Here is a 26,083-nt window from a genome sequence, read left to right as displayed (position 1 = left end):
AGATCCTGCTTGATTGAGCATTAGATCTCACAGGAGATCTAATCAGCCCGGCAAACTTGAAGAGTAAAACGATGAGAAGTCAAAGACTACTGCAAGGATGTCACAACGCGGTATATATAAAACAATATATGGGCTGACCAGACCAGCCTTCTTCAGGTATAGATGTTACTATATTGGTCTAAATATAAAAATGAAATTACAATATTATATAGTGGTGGATGTCGTAACACCTATTTCGAAACTAAAAGGAGTGGCGGAAATGACGGACAAAACAAACTAAACAAAGTAAAGATAAAACGGGTCTACGTAGGTTACAAGTTTTACGATTCATCACGTCTCTCTATAGCTTCCTGTCCGGTGCGTACCTCTTTAGCTGATAACAGCTCTTGCCTTGCATACCGACACTCAAATGTGTCACCCCTTTCCACACAGAAGTATAAATGGGTACCAGCGAAATGTTAGCTAAGGCAGCCTTAAAAAACGTTAGGGTTGAACTTACGATGGACTAGCATTCCATCCAGGGAAGGGAGTAACAAATGTCCTGGCCACTTCATGCTACGGAAACCGGAGTTAAACCCCCAAACCACTTACCTCAGCAGCTTTTTTGTCTTCATCATTTAAACTGTTAGTATTACTGTTGGATGAAGCCAGAAATACATTTGATAATCCTTGGAGTAATTCAGTAGAGATCGTCTCGATGACTCCCCCATCCTCCCCTCCTTGGGACTCTTTCATCACTATGGCCGCCATGTTAGCATATTGCTTCGTCGCTAGAACCTAAATATAGTATTGACAACATCGTTTGTAAATTAAACTAAAACGTACGAAATATCCTTAAACATGTTGATTTATTAAAAACTGTGTACACATAGCAGGTTGTGAACAATGACTAAATAACCAGTAGTAGAAATCCTGGTCGAAAGGCCATAATATTTTGCTGCAACATCATTCCACTTTTTGGGGGAAAATATTAGAACCACTACACTACCCAAAAACAACGACAACAATCTTTTATTTAAATACGATTTTGCTTAAAGCAGCAGGTTTGCTTGTGGGGTCGTGTATCTAGCTAAAAGTTCTGCCGTACTGTCTTAGCCGATAAATTAAGCTGAAATGTCGGTTTTTCACATTTTGACGGATTTATTGTATCAATTTATGCCATATCTCCATCATTTGTAGCTGTCGTTTTCGGCTCGTCACGTAACGTAGGAAGAAAACGTATGTTGCGTAACAAGCCCTGGATGACGTCCCAGTTTGCCTCACCTGCGCCTCCACTTCAGTCTCCGCAGCAACAGCGGTTGCCGCCTTTAGGGGCTTGGATCCAAGTAATACATCATTAAGACTTTGTGGACGAAACTCAGCCAAGTACTTGATAATCGCCAAACGAACCTATACAACAAACGTGACAACCAGTCTATCATTTAGGCGTATCAACTTTTTTGTATTGCGTTATATTCAGTTACAGTATCACTTTTGCAATACTGTCTTCTACGAACCCTGCTTCTCACCCGCTTTTATGTATGCTTCTTATATTCTTCTACCAATGGAAGTTTCATTAATTGTGAAGCCGGTTTAATAGCCCAGCCCGAAATTGTCAAAGTTGGAAGAACGGTATTTCCTAGTAAAAGGAGGGACGCTGGGTCGAGTCGAGCTGGACTTTTCTGTACCCTATGAAGGGGTGAGAAGGGGTGTGGGTGATTTTACCTGTCGCTTTACGCCGCTGAAAAAAAAATTATGCGACGTTTTCGAGTGGTGTAGCATGGAATATTCCACGAGTCATGATCACTAGTATTATCTTGGAGTACATACGAGCCTTAAGGCGAGTGTGTACCAAGAAAATACACATGACAAGTAGGACATTCCATGATATACCACGAGAGAGCGTTGTAAACTATTTTATACCATGCCATAGAAAATACTGTGGCCCATACAATCAATGTGACATACGTACGCACCGCGCATGATGGGAAGGTTAGAGGTAATACCGTCGAGTACACAACGGCTTTCCTGTATTCTGATTGGCTGTATTGCCTATGAAATGATGTAAATTACAGTATCCCCTACAACAGCTTCACCTGAGTGTTTCTTAGAATGTACCTGTTTGTTTTGTTCAACCGCATTGTCCTTAGTGGAGTTCTGTACATTGAGTACATCGCTGATAGCATTTATACGCTGCACTGCTTCTTGCACTGCGCCACGACCAATCGCCTTTTCTATTTCGTTTCCCGGCGTAAGAGTTTTTTCTACCAATTCCTTTTGAGTCACCAGTCTGCGGTTTACCTGAATGAAGGAACAAATACGATGATGGGCAAGCAAGTTTTTGTTTATATAGCAACTCGAGATTTCTATTTAAACAACAGAATGTTCCTGTGAAGGAACTATCGGCTGATAGTTGCCCCGCGGAAATTTGATGTTCTTAAAACGAATATTTGCGCGAGAAGCGAAGCTTCCAAAGTAAAACTATCAGACCGATAGTTCCGAGACATAAACACTCTATTGTCTTTGTTGTTCACCACTAAATTTTCTTCCGCGTGCCAGTTCAAAAATCATATTGAATTATTTTGAACTTTTTTAGATGAAAGCCGTGAAAGCCAAATGCAAAATTTTAAGAAAACAGACGAAAACCTACTTAATACACTTTCAATTGTTTATTTTCTATAAACCCGCTTGTTCACGGAAACATTTTCACGGACGAGTACCATCCATCCGGGTGTTTTCCTCGGACGGGCACTACGGACTGATAGTGTCTCTCCGCAGATGAACACTATCGCGTCACGGGATCAAAGAACGTGCCTGTTTGTTTGAGTTTCAATATCATCAGTTTGCAACTTTTACTACTCATTTTAGGATCAGATATTGTGGCTTCATTAGTCTTAAGAGTTACAAAAGTGCAGGCTTTACCTGAATCCGAAGATTTTTGTCCACGTACTCTCCATACGCGTCCTTTATTATCACCGCAACATTAACAGAATAGTTATTTTCTTCCTTTCCCATCGGAAGAATCGCCCTGTAACTCTCTAACGAAGGACCAAAGAAAAACAGCACCCCACTCAGAGGCGAGACTGGGTCCTCCTCGCTTTTATTTGGGTGAGAGTAAAACATTTCATAGGTCAGCGGTTGATGCTCATCCTGCCACCCGCTGCATGAGAAAGTAAATATTGTGTCCAGTTCTTCGCCTGTCTTGGGTGTGACGTCACACGATCCTCCATTGGGTGGAATGTTGGTTACAATGTTATACTCTGCCAGTCCTTGGGATGCTGAGAACAATTTCAAAACGAAATATGCGTTAAAATTTTGTCCACAGCCTTTTTTTTCCTAAAAGTCTCATGGAACAGCTATCGATTTAACAAATACCTGAGCTGGGCCGACTGGCGACAATTTTGATTCTGTACGAAGAGCCACTGTCAAATGTCCCTCCAAGGATGACAGCATCCGGGAAGTTTTGAGGGGTGAGGGTTCTTTCGGGCCACACCAAGAAAGGCAACGAGGCTGGAACGTTCACCGCTGACCAGTTGTAAGTTATGGGTTGGGTTTCGTCGCAGTTCAGACATTCCGTGGCAAGAACAAGTCTACTGGATGGATTCAGGTACGCCCCACAATTGGACAGACAACTATATTGGACAGAAATCCAAGGCCAAAAATCACAAGTGCAAAGGTTTACGGAATTAAGACAAGACTCTGCAACCCTTGGCAATACTATGACTGATGATTCTGCCAAACATTAAGTTGTCTTTGAAATCAAACAGGGCTGCAATTTTGTCGTGAACACAAATCTTTGCAAGGCGACGTCCAGGGGCGGGCACTCCTCTATAAACTAAGTTGGGTTGGGCCAATGTATTCTCGAAACCAGAACAGAAAATACTATTTGAGAAACTCATCCCTGATAATGGCCTGTTCCCAGCTAACTTGTGAAAATTTGGAGCAATATGATACTTTTGCTTTTTAATGATGTTTTTCTGATACAAAAAAATATTTTTATTTCAGAATCAATACGTTTTTCAGTACTAAATCGTTAAATTACTCACTTGTCTAGTAATAATTCTCACCTTATTCTGATATCAGGGGGATTCCCCATCAACACTGTTATCGTCTGCGTTGCCGTCGACCAGCGGCCGGGCTCCGCAGAACTCACATTCACAGTAAACAAGTACGAGGTCGCCTCATAGAGGCTCTTGGCTTCTATGGAGAAAACCTTCCCGGTGTATTCAACATTACCTTCTCCATTACCAAAGCACCCAACATCAGATTTAACGATATCAGGGTTAATTTTGGTTATTTCGCAAAACCAAACAAAGGTCAAATCTTCCTTTCCTAGTTGCAGTGGATCACGTGATTCTGTTGCATCTAATACGAGTCGCTGTCCCCAGTCATGTGTTCGCAAATCTCCGCCAGCAATGCGAGCTTCGATATCGGCGCCCGCGATCCTAATGAAGGTATGGTCGGCGTTGTTTGTACCGATGTCGGCTATTGTGACAGTGAGCTGAAATATGTATTCACCAGGATCAAGGCCAAAGGCGGGAATGGTCAGCGAGGACTGGTCTGTCAGGACCTCTGGGGAAAATCTATAGAAAGAAGAGAATCTTGGTTGGGTATTTTGGTGTCAAACAATGATTGTTTATAGGGTCAAGTTACCCTCCGTCAAGTTACATGATGGTATGAGCAACATATTATGCCACATAAGTAAATCTGTGAGATATTTTTCTTGGTTGCAACTGGTCTGAACACTTCATGTGAGGCAGAGAAGAGTATATAATATCCTACGATATCCCCCAGTTTCAAAATCTGCAATCTACTTAAGGCATTTGGGTCTCGTTTAAACAAATCATTAGATTACATAAGGCTGAATGTTTACCAAGTCTTTTAATTGCTTTGGTATTTTTCTACTTCCCGTCATATGCCTACCAAAGACCTTGTTAGAAAACCTTCCTAAGAATAATAAACAAAAATGTGCATTGTCCTCAAACCTGACCCTGACTGTGTTCCTCGGAGAGTATTTTTTTCCCATAACTTACCTTACTTCTCGCCCTGATTCCGGGGGTAGCTGTGGGAGAGAAGATTCGGAAGCTGGGCGATATGTGTTCGCTTTGTAGACAACCCACTTGAAAGTTACCGTGTGGCTTTCCTTGCTCTGGATTTCAACATGCGAGCTCAGAGCAACCTTACTTCCGTAGATTAGAGCAGTGCTGTTCACCAGGCTTTTTAGCCCTCCAGTGACTGACACGCGAGGTACTGGAACATCTTTGTCTGTTATTATAACTGAGGCTCGCGCTGATTGCTGGGATGCCTCATTCCAAGCCCACACGTTTGCCACAAACATTCCCTGATTTGAATAGACATGGTTGACAACCTTGGCGTAATAGCTCGATGGATCGAATGGAAGATGTGTGTTGGGATCAATTTTGCTTTCCGCCTTCAGTTTGGAGTTATTGCTAAACTTCTTGAGCGTGACATTATAGCCTCCGTTACCTGCATTGAAAACGAATGTTGAATTCGTCCCCAGGCTTGCGCAGAATACAACGAATGTAACGCTCTTCCCCGGTCTCGCCAGACCACTGACAGCTAAATACAAACCCATCACTGAATGCTGTAATGTGATAGACCGCTGTAAAAACCGCTCCCCGAGGCTGTTAGAAACATTAGCCGTAACGGTGTAAGTCCCGGTTAAAGGATACGCATGCGTTGTATTAGGAGTTGTAACATCTATTAACTCAATATAGTCTCCGTAATTCCAATCGTACTTCAAGCAAGTTCCCGTATCTTGTATGATCGCGAAAGACACTGGGTACTCAAACGGAAACATGTCTCCGGTCGGGCCACCACCCAAGGTCCCCGGATGAGCCGAGTATTTGGAATGTAGAGCCTTGAGAGAGGCGTTGCTGATATGTTCTATGACGTCAACAGGAGCGGTTAACTCCACGCGACTTACAAAGTTCCATATGATCAATTTGGCCGTGTAGCACCCTGGGCGCGAGTACGAATGTCGATAACTAAACTGAGTTTGATTCGGATTAATGAGCACCTCTTCTGAATTCTCACTGGTACCAAACTCAATTTTGTATTTTGCACCAACAAGATCTGATAATGACGAATTTCGACTGAAATGGAAAACGATATTTCTTGACGGCCAAATGAGCGTGTTGTTTTGATGAAATGAGAACCCTTCAACAGGATCCTGGATTGTTATCGAATCAGTCGCATTTTCTGCAGAATTTTGATTTGACGTCCAGACCGCTATTTCGTAACTTCCTTGCGTGGTGTAAATATTACTTGTGATAAATGCCTGGCTTCCAAACCCTTTGGTTTGACGATGAAGATCATTCCCATCGCCGAATTTCCACAGCACTGCTACATCCAGCCCTGATGCAATAGTCACGTAAACCGGCACAGGACACCCAGTTCTAGTGATGGGATTAACGCTGATAGACAAGCCAGATATTTCTTGCAAAAACGTAACCTTGGCTGTAAGTTTTTTCGCAGGCGTGACCGAATTCGACAACACTATTTTTACAGTGTAATTACCAGGGGTTGGGCACAGCGTAGGACCAAGCTGGATAAACCCTGTTTGACTGGTTTGTTGACTGATAATTGAACCATGGCCCGATAGGGTCACACTGTGTTGAACATGTGTACCTGTCGTCCAGATCCATTCAATCTCGACAGACTGACCAAATTCTTTTAGAATCTTTCCATTACCAGTTTTGAATTTCAGGCCTGTGATTACTTCGTCGACTTTAGCAGTCGTTTGGACTCGGCTGCTTCCACACTGAACGATCACCTCAAAGCTACCGACGGAGCTGTAGCTGTGGAGCAATGGGAACGGAAGGGTTGAGTCACTATAAGTTTCTGTTGTTTCATCACCGAAGTCGATCTCACACTGAAACAGGAAGCCGTACTCATAACTTATGCGAATTTCGCTTGCACTCCCAGGAGTGGTCGCTTGGCATGACACATTGAGCCCGCGGATCTCCATCGGTGTGCTCGGTTTCTCCACCGTGATAGTCTCATTAAGATGTACCAGGTCTGTTGTGAGCGTATTGCTGGCAGTAACTGAGGCGTTAAATACCCCATATTTTGCGTAACGATGTGTCACGGTGTTGTTTGTAGTGTGTACAGGCTCAGAACCATCAGCAAAATCAAACTCGTACGTTACATGGCTTCCTTTCAAGATCGAAGCCACGATCACAGCGTTTTCAAACATAAGTATTGTACTGCGCTGGGCATATGCTACAAGACCGACAATGCGATCGTCTACCACGGCTTTGCCTTTTATCGTTTTGTTACGCCCCACCAAGTTGTACGCAGTGATTTTGACCATGAATTCGCCCCAAGTTGAATAATTATGGCGTACAGTCACGTTCATGCCTACAACATTCCCGTCCAGTATTTCAAGAGCGCTTCCGTCCTGATAGTCGACGACAAAAATTACGTCACTTCCTTCTGTGATTTTCCACGATATAACAGACGGTTGACCAGTTTCCACCGCTTTGATTGGAGAGACGAAAGCGAGGCCTTGAATCTTACGCTGCACTGTAATAGTTTTTCTGACCTTCTTTGAACTAATTTGATTGACAGCCTCTACAGATATGTTATATACTCCGGTTTCGTTGAAACTTTTTAACAAGGACTTTGCTGTGAGGACTTGACTTGGTCCGCCGTCGCCATAGTTGACCACATAACTGACGTTGTCGCCTTTGGTTTGCGAAAATCCAAAACTTATCTCCTCCCCAGGACTCGCTCGGTCAGTCACTAGTAACATAAATCCTTCGATCCTTTGTTGCGCGTGCACTATAATCCAGGTCCGCAATAGACTTATGGCATTGAAAGCCTCTACTGTTACGTTGAACGGCCCCGAGCGAGGGAACGAGTGCCCTACACTGTGGTTAGTTTCTCCCGAGGGAATTCTCGAACCTTTAAAAGTTTGACTGCTGCCACCATCTCCGAACATCCAGCGGAAATACACATCCGTGCCAGCTGTGACGTTGCTATAGAAACGCGTGCCAGCCCCAACCGCCACGATTTTTCTTCCATGAAACTCGACCTCAGACTCAACGGCTATAGTAATGTTTTCAACTGGATCTTGCACAGTCACGTTATAGAATACAATCACATGATTAACGGCGTTTTCTCCTGTGAAAATTACTTGCCACTGACCGAAAGCGAATGTCCGATTGAAGAGATAGCTCTTCGGAAATTCTCGGAGGACAAATCCATCACCGAAGTCAAGACGATACTTGACGTTAGTTCCCGATCCTTTGGTGATGTTAAACGTTATTGTGCTGTTGGACGGCGCAGGATTCGGGAAAGCGGTTATCCCTAGTCCTGCTATGCGCAGTTGCACATAAAACGAGAGCGAGGCAAACGCAGAGGATATGGAATTGGAGACATTTACGCTGATCGAGTAGTAACCGGTTTGGTTAAAATGGAATTCTATAGAATTACTCGAACATATCATTATAGTTATGGTGTTATTACCGTGCAGATACCATTCATAGGTTAGGTTGTTTCCTGTCACTGTCCGAGCAATAAAGGTGTGGTTATCAAACAGCTCTACTCCGGTAAAATTGTCGAGGGTAAGACCTGAGACTTGTTCAATGATGAAAATGTCGGAGACTGCTTTGACAAGTACTTCATTTTGAAGCTTAACAGTGACTCTGTAGGTGCCTCCCGTTGTGTACGTGTGGGACACCTGCGTTTTGTTAAGACCTTCCTCTTTACTCCCGTCTCCGTGATCCCAATAGTAGTATCGATCCGCGGCAAAAGGTCCAACTAAGGAGCACGATGAGTTTATCGTCAAATCCACCGAGCCCTGGAGCGGCACAGAAATACTCAGTGGATGTAGAACGTGAACTGGAAACCAAGCTATTAATTTGGAGGCTAGATTGGTCGCGATCACGGAAACATTAAGAGTTCCTGTCTTAGAGAACCGGTGAACAACGGTTGTGTTGGAAACATAAGGCGTGTCTGTGCCATCGCCAAAGATCCACTTGAGCAGAACGTTCGTTCCAACAACAGAGGCGTTCAGGGTTGTAGGAGCGCCTAAGAAAATTGGCGTCGAAATCACAGATGCATGTAGGTCGGATAAGGCGTTTTGAACATTCACTAGAACGGTGCGATTGATTAAGCTCACGTTGTTCGCTACTTCAACAAAAACCAAGTATATTCCTAAGTTAGGAAAAGTGTGGTTTAGCTTGTCCACAACATGGCCCTGTTCAAGGCTTCGCAAGGTTTGGCTTTTTAACAAAAAGCTGGAGTTGAGAAGTGTCCACGTGATAGTCACATTCGATTCCGCAGAGATATTAACGGTCATTTCCACGTTGCGGTTAATTTTCGTGCCATAGAAAGAAAATCCTTGCGGATAGGCAATTTTGACGTTAATGAGTGGAGTCTGGACCAGAATGTGTCGTGTTATCGGCAAATCGTTTCCAAGAGTATTCGAAAAACTGACTCGGGTCCAGTATTCTCCAGATGTGTTGAACTGATGGCTCATCTCGAAACTTGAAGCCTGGGACCCAATAATGTTGACCATGTAAGTCAACTCAGAAATCACCGCTGATTGGTTGATTGAGATTTCTGATCCAATCAGAAAGTTACTTAAATCGAACCCCGAAAAGTAATACACTGTGCTTCTCCCTGGCTTTTGCGCAATCTTCCCGTCCGTTGCCGGGCCCCATGCTATCATGTCCCCAGGCTGAACGTTAAAAGTTTGATTCTTGGGAAGAACAAGCAAGTTGTAACCTGTAGTGATCGTTAACACTCCCAAGTCAGTGGTCATTCTCAAGGTATTTGCGTGCAAAGCCGTAGAATTAGAAGACTGGGAACAGTTTCCACTCGACGACAGAAAACAGCAAGCCCTTGATGGGCAAAAAGTAAGGGAGGAGGAGCAGTGATAGGTAGGCTGTGGGGAACATTGCTGATGATTACATGACAGGTTAACGGGACAGTAATGAGGCGTTGGCAAGGAACAGACTGGTCTCACAACCTACCAATAAAAAGTAAAAGTAAGCAAATAAATAAGCAAAGAAAGAAATATTTACAAATATTGTTCTGAGCGCAAGGTACAGATTGACGAAGAGGGTCAGAAATCAGTCAACTGAAAAAAATTGAACAAATCGAAAGAAAGTGACATGAGTCATTACTGCAAATTCTGGTTTTCTTTTCCTTTCATTTTTTTTTGTGTTTTCTTAAGGCTTTAGCAATGCATTGCCATTTCATATGTGATTTTATCTTCACTTTCGTTTTGCAGCTGATTAAGTTATATTCATGTATAAATCGCAAAGATGAAAAAAATGTAACATGCAAATGATTGGCGGAGATCTCCAATTGGAACGTATTTCAGTCATAAATACTTTGATTTTGATAGAAACTATCAATTATCAATACTTACAAAAAGTTTTATTTGCCCCGCTGTGTAGCCATAGATTTCCAGGGCTAAAATCCGTGCTTCAGAAGAGAACTGGGATGTGGGAAGTAAAAACAGTCCTGGACCATATGAGGAAGTTAGACCTGGCACGTTCCACTGCGGTATGGCCGGGCCAGCCCGTACGTAAAGTGGGTCTGAGGAGAGTATACAAGAAGCTCGTTTAATCGATATACCGAATTTATTGCGCTAATTTAAATTTTAATATAACATCAGCTTTTAAGAAATTGTCTCACAAGAAAGGTTTTAAGAAGGAATCCACCAGAAGTCCGAGTAACAAATGGACAAAAACATTATATCGAGTTTATTTACACTTTATTACGAGCTTCTGTGCGACTATATTCTCAAACGACATCATTTCTATCAAACACCAAATGTCCAAAACAAATTGAAATTCATATAAAGCACTTGAAAGTACTGGTGAAATTAAACTTTCTCGACTTCCCATGGGAAATTGTTTTTGGTGTTATTTCAGGAAACTATTTGGATTTCTCGTTTGATTGAAAACGACTTGACAAACTTAGGTACAAAGAACAGCGGCGGGTTTTTAAGCATTGATCGAGTTTTGTTAGTAAAGGCACGTCATTAACGTAGTGCAATTAAGGATTCACAATTTAAGTGATGTTGGACTGATTATTTCCAGTAATGTATTTTTGTTCTCCGTATCTACTTTATCATGGTGGTAACCAGCTCGAAAGCCAATGGCTAATCTGATTACCTCGCACATAGTTTTTTTTTTTTATTTTCTCCATAACCATATGTAACATTTATTTCTTTTCCCATCTTTATTTCATAATAATGATGTGAATTTTAAAATTCTGTGAATACTGCACAATAAAAATTGTTTGTTTGATTGATTGATTGATTGAAAAATTTTCTCAAACTTGCACGAGTCAAGCAGAGTTCTCGTAATTTGAAATAATTTTAAAATATTACGACTATAATGTAAATCATAATTGCTCGAGTTTTCATGGAATAATTCTGTATGTCTGAGAAAATTACGAACGGGCTCACGTTAATTTGCACTACAGTGCAAATAAGAATAAGTAAATAAGTAATCGCTAAATGCGAATATAATTAAGAATTTTATTGCTCTTTCAGCCAGTTACTTCCTTTGTTACAATCTGCTAAGGTTTTTAGGTACTGTAATTTCCAAGCGATTTTAATTAGAGATCAGCCAGCAGATGTTACCAGCTTTGAATAGGCCACGTTCGATCTACCAATATTCTAACATCGTCACCTAGGCTTTCGGGTCAAAATTGTAAATTTTTTAAGTTTGTTTTGTCTCTCAATTCCCAAAAGAGACTTGGGTACAAAGAAAACAACACCAGATATAAAAGTTTGTCCTGAAAGCCTCGGAGCCATGTTACAATACTGATATATCACTGGTGAACTCATGCTTGTCGTGCACAGGCCCCTACGGCTAAAATGGACTGGAAAATAGATTAGACCCTGGAACATCTCTGGTTATGCGAGCAAAATTAAAACAATATGTAAGGTGTTGGAACAGGTAAACGGGACGGGAAAAACTTGGTAAATATTGAAAATCCTAGGGCTGGCTTAGACTAATGCTTCCGGAAAACAACTTTTCGTAAATTAAAACGCTTTCAGTACTGAAGCGGAGACAATGTTGGTGTATGTATTGCGTAAACTAAAGCTAAAAGGTCTTAAAATAAGGTAAACTGCCCTGAACTGTTATCACAGTTCCCTGTCCTTCAAGTCCACAGTTGTAGGGATCTTGGCCGGCGCGCGGAACAGAGACAAATGGCAATGAAACTTCGGATGAATATTAACATGTGTTACTTACGAAAGTAAACAATTTCTTCCAAGACGGAAAGTGGCTCACATTTAAAAATCCTGATAACGCCAGATAAAAATCATTTTCAGGCTAATTGCACTTGAAAACAGAGCTCAAGGATGTGTCCGATGCTGATGTGTCGTAATTCCCTTGAATATTGCGTTCCTTTGTTTTAAATTAAACCCTCTTCATAAGTAAAATTTAAAAAGTTATCGAAATGCCTCTCGTCTCATTGATGAATATCATTCGATTTTTCATAAATATGAAACATCATTGGAAAAGTCAAAGCTTAAATTAATCTAAAACCTTAAATATGACCGTCAAGATGACACAACAACGCGACTCAAACAGCAATATACTTTTAAAATTGGAGGTTTTTTTCGTAATTCGCTTCTTGACAGCGAAACGCAAATGGTTCTTGCGTCATTCAGGCGAAATTTGTACTTGATATTTCGAAACATCTTGTATTTACAAAACAGGCTGCTTTGAAATTGTATTAAAATGCAGACAAATAAAGCAGGAAATTGTGAAATTTTAATTTTTATTAATAGTCCATCAATAAGGCGGAGACCTGAAAGAATTGATTTTTTTTTCTGGCGTCATTAGAGCTTATCTATTCTTGCACAATGGAAAATCTTCAAATGTCTGCTGAGGCGTTTATGCAGGACGCGATAAAAGCACAATTTACATGTTATTGAAACAGTTAAAAATCACCTGCAACTAACGAATTGCGTTCCTTTTATTTGTTATGTTTAAGTTTAACTAGGTCAAGAATTAAACTGAATTTAAAAGAAACGATGAAAGTAGAATATTGTGTTTTGGCCGTCATAGATTTTATTTCACGTTCTCTCGCAGCAGGAAATCGATAGCCAAGACTGAAACAATTGTCTAAAATGCAGAACTCTGTTTGCGGATTGTCAAACAAACTAAACATTGTCGGCACTTTATAAATAGAATAAACAAACAAATAATACATTGTATATATCGGATGAGCCTTTGCAATAACACACATAAAACCAGCTTATGAAAATATCTTATATGTTTGAGCCAAATAAGGGGGTTTCAAAACATTCCAAAAAATCTGATTAGATTTACGAAGCCATTCTCTGGATCGGCTCGACAGCTCTCGTCTTGTTTTCAAAGAAGTTTTTTTAAGTGTTCAATGTGTTGTAATTGTATTCTTTGCCACCTAAAAAAATTTCGTTTATTCAGCTTTGCATAAAAGCTTGAATTATAATGAAGACGCTATTTTTCATAATAACCGATGGAATAATTCGTTTTGCGTTTTGCCTCTGCTAAGCAAACAATGTCAACCGATGCCGTCGAACGGGAACCAAAGGCTTAAATGAAATAAAAAACTCGTTGTCACCGTGCAAATATGAGTAAATTTAACTTACTTGGTAATGAAATGTTTCTTTCCTTTCCATCTTGAAAAAGCCATGTCGCTGTAAGACTTGTCCCTTCGTATATTTTCGCGATACAGCGAAATGTTTCCCCTGTTCGAACAACTGAGGGACAATTCAACTCCGCTGTCCCTGGCTTGGCTTGAATGTACACATCGCGCTTTTTATAATCCAACTTTGGATCTACATTTAACGGCTGAGCTTTAACGGTGATTTTACCCCAATAAGACGCCCTGAATTTAAACTTCGCGCTGACCCCGGGGGAGTCTCCGTTTTCATCTCCAATGTCAAACGCAACGCGCAATCCAGGATCGCTTCTGTTCACAAATTCGGCAGTTAGATTAACCCACTCAAAAACAGCGACGGGGCCCAAGTAGTTTACAACTAGGTCGTCAACGTAAGAGCTTGAATTGTAAACTGAATTTGCCCATGTCCCTCCACAAACGTAATTTTCGTCGCCACTGCAGTTTACATTACAGTTCGAGCTTTCCGCCCGAGAAGAATTGAATGCATTGGCGCAAAAACACAAGTTGCCATTTTGAAGAGCGGCCAAGTTGTATTTCATGTTCCCACAGAGTTTTACGCAAACGTACGGAGTAAGGCTCCATGGTTGATAGTCCCCGGGCGATACACGAAATTCTCGGTTTAGCGGCGATTCTGTATAGCAGCCAAGTTTAAGATTTTCTAGAACGAAACAAAGCAACATTAACTATAAATCAAGGGATAGCAGAAAAAATATCATCAGAACTGAAGTTGTTGAGGCTAAGAGGTGTAAGGAAAAAAAAGAAACAAAATTGATTTAGTATCTTCAAGGCGGATAAGGGGAAACGTCCCCGAACTCACAATATTTGTAATCTTGGATTTATGAAGGAAAGAGGTTTATTTCTATCATTTGACACTTCTTGACACGAATCGTTTCTGAATTGTCGTAGGACTGGAAATTTTAAAGTACAAAAGGTAACCTTGGATTTATAAAGGAAAGAAAAATTATTGAAGTTGAGACCTTCATTTAGGTTTATTTCTATCATTTGATATTTCTTGACACGAATCGTTTCTGAATTGTCGAAGGACTGGCAATTTTAAAGTACAAAATTGTAAGCACAAAATATGACCCGAGGGAAAAAAAAATATAATATTATTTGGAATCTTCCTTCAAGAAAAATAATTGTTCCGTGAACAGTCACGGACAGAAATCGTAAAGCCATATTACAGATGTTTCTGTTGTGGCGCGGATAACTCAAGACTAATTTTTTTCCATTTCTTATTTGACGTCTGTAATTCTAGCTTTTTATCCGAGGTGAATGAAACTACTATTATGTTAATTTGGATTTATTCGTACGCTCATATTGCGTGCAAAAAAGTAATAACAAGGAAGCTCTCTGCTACAGAAGTTGACCACTTCAGAAAAGAATGAACATAAAACGAGAACTAGAAAGAAATAGAGGAAATGCAAATTTATAATATATCGAAGAAAATGAATCTCGAGCACCGACTTAAAAGATAGATTAAAAAGAGCTACAAGCTTAGGCAGAAAAAGTACAATTTCTCTGCAGGTCGCTCCTCTAGTTTACGAAGAAAACACGCACTGAGATAACGATATACATTTCATTTTATTGATGTAATCAAGAACTCATTCTCAAGGGCCTCCTGGTTTGAGAAACTTTATGCGTTTCGCAATCTATTGCAGTTGTATTTATCAAAGATGGAATCTTTTTCTTTGGGTTTTTCAAAGCGACGATTTAGCGAAATTAGATTACCATCAAATCACTGATTTCCATCTTTGCGTTGAGGATAAGCCCGGCTGTAACAGCCGTTGTCAAAAACTGAAAATGTTATGCTCTGACGTCTTTTCTTTCTTGTAACAAAGCAGTGTATTTTGTATCGCCACTAGCCGGTGGAAAAAAAATAAGATATTCCCAGTGTTAGCAAGAGGGAAACCTCTGTTGTAAAATCTTTGCTCTATAAAACAGGGAAACGTTGTCGAGTAAATGTAAATTAGCGTAGATTAGAAACCCAGACGGTTAGGACTCACCGACATCAATTGCTCCTATATAATTGACCAAAGCCGCCACAGTCACAAAGGTGAAATACCAGCTTCTCGTGGCCATCCTTGCGCTAAAATCTCTTCATATCCGCGATACGCTAAATCAGCTTTAAAGAGTAGAACGAGACCAGCTCAGGGAGATAAGCAAACAATTTCGTACAAATTCTGTTTAACTCATAACAAATTCGTCATTTCACATACACGTCTCAACCAAACTGAATTTGAATGTCATTCTGTAAGATCCAATGTGTCACTGGTTTCCGGAATGAGTTTGCGAAGCTCGCTCTGATCTCGAGGTAAAAAAAGCAATCTGCCAGCGAATGAGTGAAAGTTCGGTCAGGCCGGGTTAATTATAGTTTAGCTAACAAACACACTCGTTTCCACGCGTTATACACAAAGGCTTCTCGGACAGCTGTCGCAAACACTAGTTTTCGATTCGTTAATTTTTGGGAAACTTAATACAGGCAAAGTTCGATGAATATTGCATCTGTAAATAGTGGGATTATAATGCATGCGACTGAATTCTTTAGAGATTATCAAACGAAATGTTCTTGATAACTTAATGTAATATTGAACAGAAAAAAGAAATCGAATAATAAAACGTGTCGAACATCGTATTGTTTATCTCCGTGCTTTTCAATATTCCTTTTTGATCTAAGAATATTCTAGAAACTAAACTAAACTAAACGCTTATATTGTCATTCCTGCGTGCCCTTTTTGTGCTCTTATTTTCATTTCCTTCAAAAACGGAATTAGCAATGCGGAAAACTAGAAATCTGCGTTCATCGTAATCTTTCAGATCTTAATTTTTTTTCTTAATATTAAGAAATTGTGGCATAGGAGAAATGCCGCGTGTGAATAGAAACGTGTTACTCCAATCGACTAATGAGAGACGCTATTAGCATTTCTTTTATGCCTTACTACGTTGCATTTTCACAGCCTAATTCAAAACAGAAAAATCAATTGAAATTATCATCATGTATTTCCTGGAGAAGGAGTCCGTACATCGCTGTGTTTGATTGATTGTTTTTTGCTCCGTGCTGTTTCGTGTTCGACAGGCCCGATAAACACCGTCAGGGGAGCGACTCGGAAAAGTAAATTGTTGACTTCAAAGAAAGAACAAACCGGAAAATGAACTCACGCATTGGTTAGGCGGATCACGATTCCTTCATCTCTCGCTGTATGAGTTTTTTGGTATTTTGGGTGATAATGTTTGTGCAAATAAAGTTTCTTAACGACTTATGAAATGGTGAGCATGGCGCAAATTTCTCGCTACGTTTTGCATTTCATTATTTCATTATTTTTCTCTGTACGAACTATAATGACTCATTTGAGCTATACGAATTATTTCTGACGATGTAGACGTTTTTAGACAGTTAGTGCGAAATAAATGTCAAATTATTCAGCTACTCGAGATTTCAGGATTCGTGAAACGAAAAGGTGCTTTTATCTATTAAAAAAAGAAAAAATACTGCGAAAACGAAGATAGACTTGACACAAAACCGTCAGTTTCATTCAGTGCTATTTAGTTAAAAACTACTCTAGAAATTTACGCATACGATGGATTACTTAAAATAATTATTTTAGAGTATTGTCAAACATTTTTGCAGACGCCTTTGGCAGCCTTCATCCAAAATAATAAATACAATTGATTTACATGGGTCAAAATGATGATAAAGTCTTACAGCTTGCTTTTAAAGCTCTCAAGGTGCTTAGCTTTTTCTTGTAATTAAAACCGGTATTTCATACCGGCTGGCAATTAACTATGATTGCTGTTCACTACAAAACGCGCCGTAAATTTGAACGGAATATACAGGTACCCAAGATGGTCACGATCGGGGTGATGGCTTTTTCGGGTTACGGTTAATATTTTGGCTTTTTAACCGCTAACGGGCAATATTTGTTCTTATTTAAGAATTTAATTACCATTGTTTTAAAAATTTAAAAATTAATTTCCATTGTTTTAAAAAGATAAAAAATTATTTTGATTGCTGTAAAATATACTTATGGCCCTAGAATGGAGAACAGGTATTAATATTATTACCAGATAAGGAACAAAACATTTTCTACGGTTAATATTTTTCATGGTTAAGGGTTGAAAATTTCCATTTTTTACGCTGAACGGCTATAAATGTTTGGCCTGTGTTACGACTAACGATAAACACCATTGAGACTCGCACGTAGGGTGTAACGCGGCCCTCCTACCACTTACTAATAGTTGTATCACAAAATTTGCTTGCTATTAAAAAAGTGCATGCGAAGATGCCTTCAAAGAAAAATTGATCAACTGAATTCTCAATTTCCAGCCAAGTCGTCTAATAAATTACTTAGATTTCGTTTTGAATTACTGTTACTGAAAAAAACCATCGATTTTACCGTCCTTAGCAACTGTTGTCTTGGTGAAGTGAAAGATACATCAAGACCACGCGGAGAATCTGGGGACGAGCAAGAACCCGGAGGGCCACCTAACTTCTGTTTGGTTAGTGATACGCACTTCCGGAAATAAAAAAAAGATCAGATTTTAACTTGGCAGTTAACCAAATTCTGGAAAAACACCTCGATAATGACAAAATTTTCAATACTGACTAAACTAACACGAGATATTCAATGTGATTATTGAGGACGCGTCAGTCAGTCATCTTTTATAGATGTATTCCGTCTTACAACATAATCTGTGTCCTTGCAAATTACAATTATTGGTTCTAACAATCAGAACCTGTACTACGCCAGATATGAAAAACCACTAAAACACCCTTTAGATGTGGCCAAAAAATATGTGGAAACGTATTCCTCATCTAATGTAGCAGCACGAGACCCCGAGGAGAGGGTACCGAATGAGTAACGTAGAACATTTACAATTAGTATAGGTAATCATACAGTTTCGAGTTCAATTTGGAATTTATTTGCACGACTGAGCTTTTTGAAAAACTCATAAGTGCAAACAGGAGCCATAATCGGGGACGGAGACCGTAAGTCTCGGGATTCGCGTGCACCTATGATATGGGACAATTTTTCTATTTTTAGAACAAATTGCGCCATCCTGACGTCATATATCCGCGCGGATTCACGCACGTGTCGGGGGCTCTCGCGTGGATGTTGTCACGTTGTGTGATCAAATGGTGAGAGTTGAGTAATTCTCTTGCGTATTTTTCACAGCGATGGCAGCGAATAAGGCAGGGAATACGAACCAGGGCGCTTATATGTAGTTTTATGCTCTGAGCTAACGGAAAAGGTGGGTTTTTCAGGGTCGAAAACAAGACTTCAATCTCGCGCTGGGAATGAATACTAAGATATGCTCACGCTAGTTGTAAGCTTACGCGTATGTTTTTGCGTTTGTTCTGACTTAAGAATATAGCAAGAAAACTCTCTACTCTGGTATCGAGTTAATTTGTGAGTTTCTCAGACAATGGTTCATCACAACCAAAACCTGTTTTGACGGTTTCTTATTGTTTCTGCTTGTTTGGTGAGTTTGCAAAAGTTTTTGAAAGGAAACTCTGACACGTACAATTAGCTCATTTGCATAGTGCAGCTCGTTCACTTTCAAGTCCGAGTCGGTGTTTGAATTGTCAACAAATCTTGACAAAGATTTCTTTCGTTATCTTTGGTGCTGAGATGCTGTAACAAATTTCACGAACGCAAAAAAGGCCACTAACATCATGTGTGTTTCTTCAACATAAGCATAGTGAAGTTTTACACTGCGAAAATGAAAATAGACAAGGAGTTTTGATAGCTCGATCAACAAACTCGAAATCGTTATTCCAAGTTGATTAAAGAAAGCGTCAACGTAACTTTGCGGATTATTTCTGCTTTATTCACATATTTCCAGCTTAGCTTTTAATATGTTCTCAAACATTTATCAACCTTAAACATATTTAAAAACTATAGAGTTATTGTTTGAGTTCGATGTACGCTTTCACACGAAAGAGCGGCGGAAGTACAATTTGTCATGTTTACTGACTGTACTGAAAACACGCATCGGCGGGCGCTCTCATTCATTGACAACAGAGAATTTACTGGATTTTTACACGAATAAAACTGAGCAGTATCTACGGACGTAAAGTTATTGGGCCTTGGATGAAACATCAAGCGTTGCTTAAAATTCAAGCGAAACTCAAACTAGCAATTATTTTGTTTTACTTTTCGGTCGCGATAGACTGACAAATTCCTCGCAAGTGTGTGGCAAGAGGAGCTAGGAAACTATGAAGCCCTGAAGCTCTGCTATATCTAAATATATCCAGCTAGTTCTTTGCTGTGTAATGGAAAAGCTGTTAAACTTCAACATCTGTGAAATTTAAAGTGGAGTAATGTACAGCTCATGTAAAAGAAGCATCCGTCGGAACACAACTTGGTCAGCGATATATATATAAAGCTTACAGCGGAACATACCTAAATTCGACACTGTCTTACTTCACTCAAACTGGAGCAGCTTACGACGAAAATACTTAAGCAAAATTCCAACAGACGTGAACGCGTTGAGTTGTGGGCCAAACACATGAAAATCTTCGGGAATTTCGGACGCCATTTCCTCCGCGCGACATCCGCAAAAATCCTCGCAGCATGTATGCGCGTGTGCCGCGGGCTATGGCGCAATTTGTTCTAAAAATAGAATTATTGTCCCATATCATGGGGACAACCCTAATACTAGAAATGGCGCGCGCTTACAGTCTCCGTCCCCGATTATGGCTCCTGGTGCAAATTAATTCCAAATTGAACGAGAAAAACCGTATGATTACTTATTAATAATACAGACATGAAAAAATTTGCGTGGAGGAAGTGCCGAAAGACCTTTCTTGAAGCCATTTTTTGTCATTTGAGAAAACTTTTTTCAAAGGTTCCACACAAAACTTTCCTCATCATTTTACGTAATATCATTGGCTTTGAAAATTTCCTATTGTCTTTCAGCCAATCGTAATCCAAAATCAGTACGATGTGTAATTTGCACTAGTGTTACACTTTTTGCACCGGTGTTACACTTTTTGCACTGGTGTTACACTTGAACTGCACTGCTCTCAGCCAATCAGAATCGAGTTATTTTTTCATGTATATTATTATACATACAAGCTGTTGTAACAAAAGCTTAATAATAATAATAATAATAATGATAATAATAATAATAATAATGATAATAATAATAATAATAATAATAATAAAAGAGGACGAACACTGTCTAACCTAGAATGGCCTAAATCTCCCGCCAAGAGCCTAAATTGTCCCTAATTGTCGTATATGCGCGCCAAGATGGCTGCCGGTGTCGTTCACGTTCTCTTGATTTATTTTATATTTCTAGCCTATTCTGATGATTTTTCGCCCTATGGATGGACTCACTCTGGTTTTAACCACTTCTGCTTCGAAGATATCCATGGATGTTTCTCCGATGGTTTTCTTCCTGGCAATTTTAGACGTGAATTTAGCCTGGTTGGATCTCACGTGGTTATAAGACGGCAAGAGCTCAGTAGTCTTGAAGTGTTCCAACCATGCTCAAAACAGGCTAAGCATGGGTCTACCTGTTTAGTTCTTCCCTCGAAACCTTTTGTCATGGATTTGACAGTGCATGTTGATATATCTTCAAATCCAGGACCTGAATCTAACCAAGAAATTACCTCAAGGTCGGTTGGATTATATCATCATTCATTTCGGTCGCCACAACTTATTACATATTCAAGAAGTGAGTTGTTATCAGTGCGGCGTTTTTCGCCGGCTCGTTTGCCTTTTCATCTGGTTTCGGTCTTAAAGGAGTTCAGTTTGCTTCGGACAAGAGGATGTAGAGCAGGTGTATGGGCGAAGTCACGAACGAGGCAGAGGAGCATAAGGACGGTTGTTTCAAATCGAAATGATCGTTTTTCGAAATTTGCATCTTTGCTTAATCGCGACAATCTCGTGAAGGTGCAGATCTCACAAGTTGCTAACACCCAGGATACTTCTCACGCGATCAACTTTTGTTTGCTCAATTCCAGGTCAATAAGGAATAAATCTAGCGTACTGAAAGACTTTGTTGTTGACAAGGATATTGATCTTCTTGCTTTGACGGAGACGTGGCTCAGACCTGGAAATATTGATTGTGTTGAGATTGGTGATTTATGTCCCACTGGTTATGATTTTATCCACATTCCACGGGAATCGAGAGGTGGTGGTGTCGGCTTGCTTTTCAAAGAAAGTATGGATATTAAATGCAAAAATAGTGAGTGGAACACTTCCTTCCAGTCGTTCGAATTCTTGGATGTTCGTTTCAAGAGCTCAAAGATGATCAGGATGATAATTATTTACCGCCCACCGTCATCTGTGCCTTTGTCAACATTTTATCATGAATTTTCTCTCCTGCTTGAGGAATTGGCCGCAGCATCAGGCGAGCTTTTAATTGTCGGTGATTTTAACCTACATGTGGATTCTTCGCGTGATGTCAACGCATTGCATTTTTGTGACCTAATAGCATCTTTCGATCTGAAACAATGGGTGACTACGCCGACTCACACAAGTGGTCATATCTTGGATTTAATCATTACTAGAAATCAGTGTAAACTTATAGACAATGTTATGGTTCATGACCTTTTGATTTCTGATCATTACGCTATTTTTATGCATTTATTATTGCACAAACCACAATTTCCAACAAGAACTATTCGCCACCGGAAGCTGCGTTCGATTGATTATGCTGAATTCAATGACACTATCATGAATTCGTCCTTGTTTGACGAATCACAGCGTGATTTGGATTCGTTAGTTGATTCCTATCATCGGGTCTTGAAGTCCACCCTTGATGTTTATGCCCCCGAAAGGACCCGTGAGGTAGTTCTTCGTCCTTGTGCGCCTTGGTATTCAACTGACATTAGTGTTCAAAAGAAAATAAGGAGGAAGCTCGAACGTAACTGGCGACGTCCAAGATTACCTGCAGATAGAGAACGGTATGTGTTTCAGAACAGTGTTGTTAATGACATGATTGTCTCCGCGAAGCACACATTTTATTCATCAGTGATCCAGGAAAACTCAGGGAACTCTGGACTTCTTTTTAAGACAATAGAGAAGCTTCTGCACTCCAATCCAGTCCAGCGTTATCCATCTGGGCCTAATAACTGTTCTCTGTCCGAATCATTCGTTGAATATTTTAGTGACAAAATTGTTAAAATCCGCAATGATCTTGACAAAGTTGATGGAACTCTGAATGACGGTCAAGTTACTTCATGCAATGCTGAGTCTGAAAGCTGTCTAGCTGGTCAGCTGCTAAGTGAATTTAAACTGGTCACTGAGGAGGTCGTATCTGGTTTTGTGAATCACCTGTCTTCAAAGTCCTGTATACTTGATCCAATTCCATCCTCAGTGTTCAAAGGGTGCCGTCATTATCTGCTTCCAATGATCACTCGTATAGTTAACTTGTCTCTTACAAGTGGCCAAGTACCTGATAGATTCAAGGTTGCCATGTTGAAGCCGTTGTTGAAAAAGAGTGGAGCTGATCATGAACTATTTTCGAACTTTCGTCCTGTCTCGAATTTATATTTTCTATCCAAAGTTACGGAGAAAGCAGTGGCAGCACAATTAATGGACCACCTTAATGATAATGAAGGCTTATTAGAAGAATTTCAGTCGGCATATAAATCTCATCACAGTACAGAGACTGCGCTTGTGAGAGTTCAAAATGATATTTTGAAGGCTATTGACAATAACAGATCGGTTATATTACTATTGCTCGATTTATCGGCTGCGTTTGATACTGTCGATCATTCGATTTTGTTATCTAGACTACAGAATCGCTTTGGTATTAGGAACACTGCTCTTAATTGGTTTCATTCGTATCTTCACTCACGCGAACAGTTTGTTTCTGTCAATGGAATTGAATCGTCAAAGAAGAATTTATCCTACGGGGTACCACAGGGTTCTGTACTGGGACCCTTGTTGTATTCCCTTTATACAAGTCCGCTGGGTGACATAGCCAGAAAGCATAGCATACCGTTTCATCTCTATGCAGATGACACACAGTTGTACTTGTCGTTTACGTCCAATTGCCCTAATCATCTATCAAGCTCAAAGATGGCAGTAGAATTATGTGTTAAGGACATTGGGGACTGGATGCTGCGCAACAAACTTAAGTTAAATCGGGATAAGACTGAACTTTTGGTTATTAGTTCTAAATATCGTCCACGACCACCCCTCGACTATATACGAGTTGGTGATGAAGTAATCAAGTCTAGTAAACAGGCCAGGAATTTAGGAGTTGCATTCGATCAATGTTTGGATTTCAAAGAACACGTTAAAATAACCTGCAAGAGCGCATTTTTCCGCATTCGTAGTATAGCTAAAATTAGGCGATACCTATCCCAGAGTACTACTGAGACCATTGTTCACGCTTACATAACATCGCGTTTGGACTATTGTAACGCCCTACTGTACGGTCTCCCAAAGTATCTGATTAATAGACTTCAGCTTGTACAGAACTCAGCAGCTCGCCTTGTTACCTTGACTAGAAGGCAGGAACACATCACACCAATACTAAGGAGCTTACATTGGTTGCCAGTTCATTTTAGGATTATTTTCAAAATATTGTTGTTAACTTACAAAGCTCTGAATGGACTGGCCCCTGATTACATTAGAGACCTACTGCGATTTAACATTTCTGGTCGGACACTACGATCTTCAAACAACAGGTTGCTTGATGAGCCTAGAGCAAATCTTAAAACATATGGTGAAAGGGCTTTTTCCGTGGCGGCACCAAGGCTCTGGAATAAACTACCCCTCCAGATCAGACTTTCATCATCAGAGGCAGTTTTTAAGGCTAATCTTAAGACTTATCTTTTTAAGCGTGCATTTAATTTGTAGTTTTTACTTTTTATTTGTAGCCTAATTGTATTATATAGCGTATTTAATTCTTAGGATTTTAACTTTTAGGATTTAGGATTTTAGGTTTTTAAAGAATTAGGATTTTAATTTTAAAGTATTGTAAAGCGCCATGGACAATTAGTGGAAAATGGCGCTATATAAATGTATATTTATTTTTATTTATTTATTTATTTTAAACGTCCCATGACACCCCGCGAGCCTCTCCATCATGCCGTCAGAATAATAATTTCTAATTCGTCCCTCAATCATCAGCAATTACATCTTACTGCGCTTTACTCAGCCAGTGAAAACTTCATTTAGTTGCAGCCTTGCAACAGCACTTTACACATGTACATTTCCGGCAAACACTTGTAATCATAATTAATGGAGGAAATGGTTATGAAACCTGGCAAAGTTCTTTGTTGTGTGTTTTTGCTGGCTACTTAGGGGCTGAGCCTGCACAAAAACTGCCAAAATCATACAAAAGTTGTTTATGTGTGCTTATATAACTATCCAATAGAAGCATTGCAATTATGTAATTCCTGCATAGTCTATGAGAATAAAACAACAGATGTGCAGGGTCAAGGACCTTCCAGCATAAGTCTTTACCTGTTTGTTTGCTTCTTTGATGTTTACCGGGCTTCCATTCCCTTCTGTTAACTATGCCATAACACTCAAAAATTTGGACAAAAACTTGCATAAAATTTTAGCAGCTTTCACGATATTTAAGGGCCAGGAGTATAAAAGAGCGAGATCTTTGGGTGTTTTCTTCAGTTGTTGCTATGTATACAACAGCCATGCTTTGTCCACTAACTAAATTATCTCAAGTCCTCTATAAGTGTTTTCACCAAGCAAACATTCTCAAGATATTTCAAACTTTGAACAGTATGCACGTAGATAAATTGAAGACCATTAAATCATCAAAGTTAAAGAACGATTTCTTCTTTCAACGGAAAAAAAATAACTTAAGTCTTCGTGTGAAGTATCTTAGCAGCCATATTTTGATATTCCGACCGCCTATGGAGGCAGTCAGATTAATGCTCGTTGATTTCTCATCTTTTCAGAATTGCAAATTATTGACTTCAAATTTAATTTTGAGGTTGTCATCTGCCAAAAATTGCCGACACAAGTGTATTCCTATTCAATTTAGTTACTACATTTCAAAAACTAGGATTCTAGAGAAGTCCTTTCTTTTCAAACACCCCATCATAAAACCGAATATTACGAACTTAAGAATGTTCCATGTTTCAAATTAAAGCTAAATTAAACAACTCTGTTGTTGACGTATTAGATCAAAAATGTTCCAGAATTAGAAAAAAAGAATGCAATCAAGCAACCGTGATTACTGAACTCAAACGATGACGTAAGTCAGGCAGCTCATTAGAAAAACAGCACTGACAAATATTGTACGGTGGTCAACAAATCACCAAAAAAATCTCTTGAGTTAAAAACTATTCTATGCATATTTAATATTACCAGAATAAGGCTGGAAAAGGTTTCGCTCAAGACGCAAGCACACAAGAACAATATCATGTATGTCTTGACTCAGTACGCTTCAACGACGAAACATAAAGACAGTTAAATGATTTAATGGTTGACAGATCACTACATGTCCC

General features: G+C 39.8%; 1 protein-coding gene across 2 annotated transcripts in view; it reads right to left on the bottom strand.

The window, feature by feature from the left end:
• LOC110050027 (polycystin-1-like) overlaps positions 1 to 16,022 on the bottom strand; it is a 28,008-nt gene extending 11,986 nt beyond the window's left edge. For both annotated transcript variants that reach the window (XM_089285558.1, XM_089285559.1), the window contains exons 1-10: positions 15,651 to 16,022; positions 13,613 to 14,302; positions 10,385 to 10,554; positions 5,013 to 9,979; positions 4,047 to 4,562; positions 3,355 to 3,611; positions 2,902 to 3,257; positions 2,098 to 2,280; positions 1,264 to 1,389; positions 592 to 777 (exon numbers count right to left, since the gene is read on the bottom strand). In XM_089285558.1, coding sequence (XP_089141684.1) covers positions 592 to 777; positions 1,264 to 1,389; positions 2,098 to 2,280; positions 2,902 to 3,257; positions 3,355 to 3,611; positions 4,047 to 4,562; positions 5,013 to 9,979; positions 10,385 to 10,554; positions 13,613 to 14,302; positions 15,651 to 15,726 — 7,527 coding nt within the window. In that variant the 5' untranslated portion in view covers positions 15,727 to 16,022. The remainder of the gene's footprint in view (positions 1 to 591; positions 778 to 1,263; positions 1,390 to 2,097; positions 2,281 to 2,901; positions 3,258 to 3,354; positions 3,612 to 4,046; positions 4,563 to 5,012; positions 9,980 to 10,384; positions 10,555 to 13,612; positions 14,303 to 15,650) is intronic.
• Positions 16,023 to 26,083: the final 10,061 nt, after the last annotated feature.

The sequence above is a fragment of the Orbicella faveolata genome, unplaced genomic scaffold (assembly GCF_042242905.1).
Source record: "Orbicella faveolata isolate gen_17 unplaced genomic scaffold, um_ofav_v1 contig_13, whole genome shotgun sequence".
NCBI classification, from domain to species: domain Eukaryota; kingdom Metazoa; phylum Cnidaria; class Anthozoa; order Scleractinia; family Merulinidae; genus Orbicella; species Orbicella faveolata.
The sequence above is the reverse complement of the archived record's forward strand: the minus strand, read 5'-3'. Positions and strand labels throughout refer to the sequence as shown.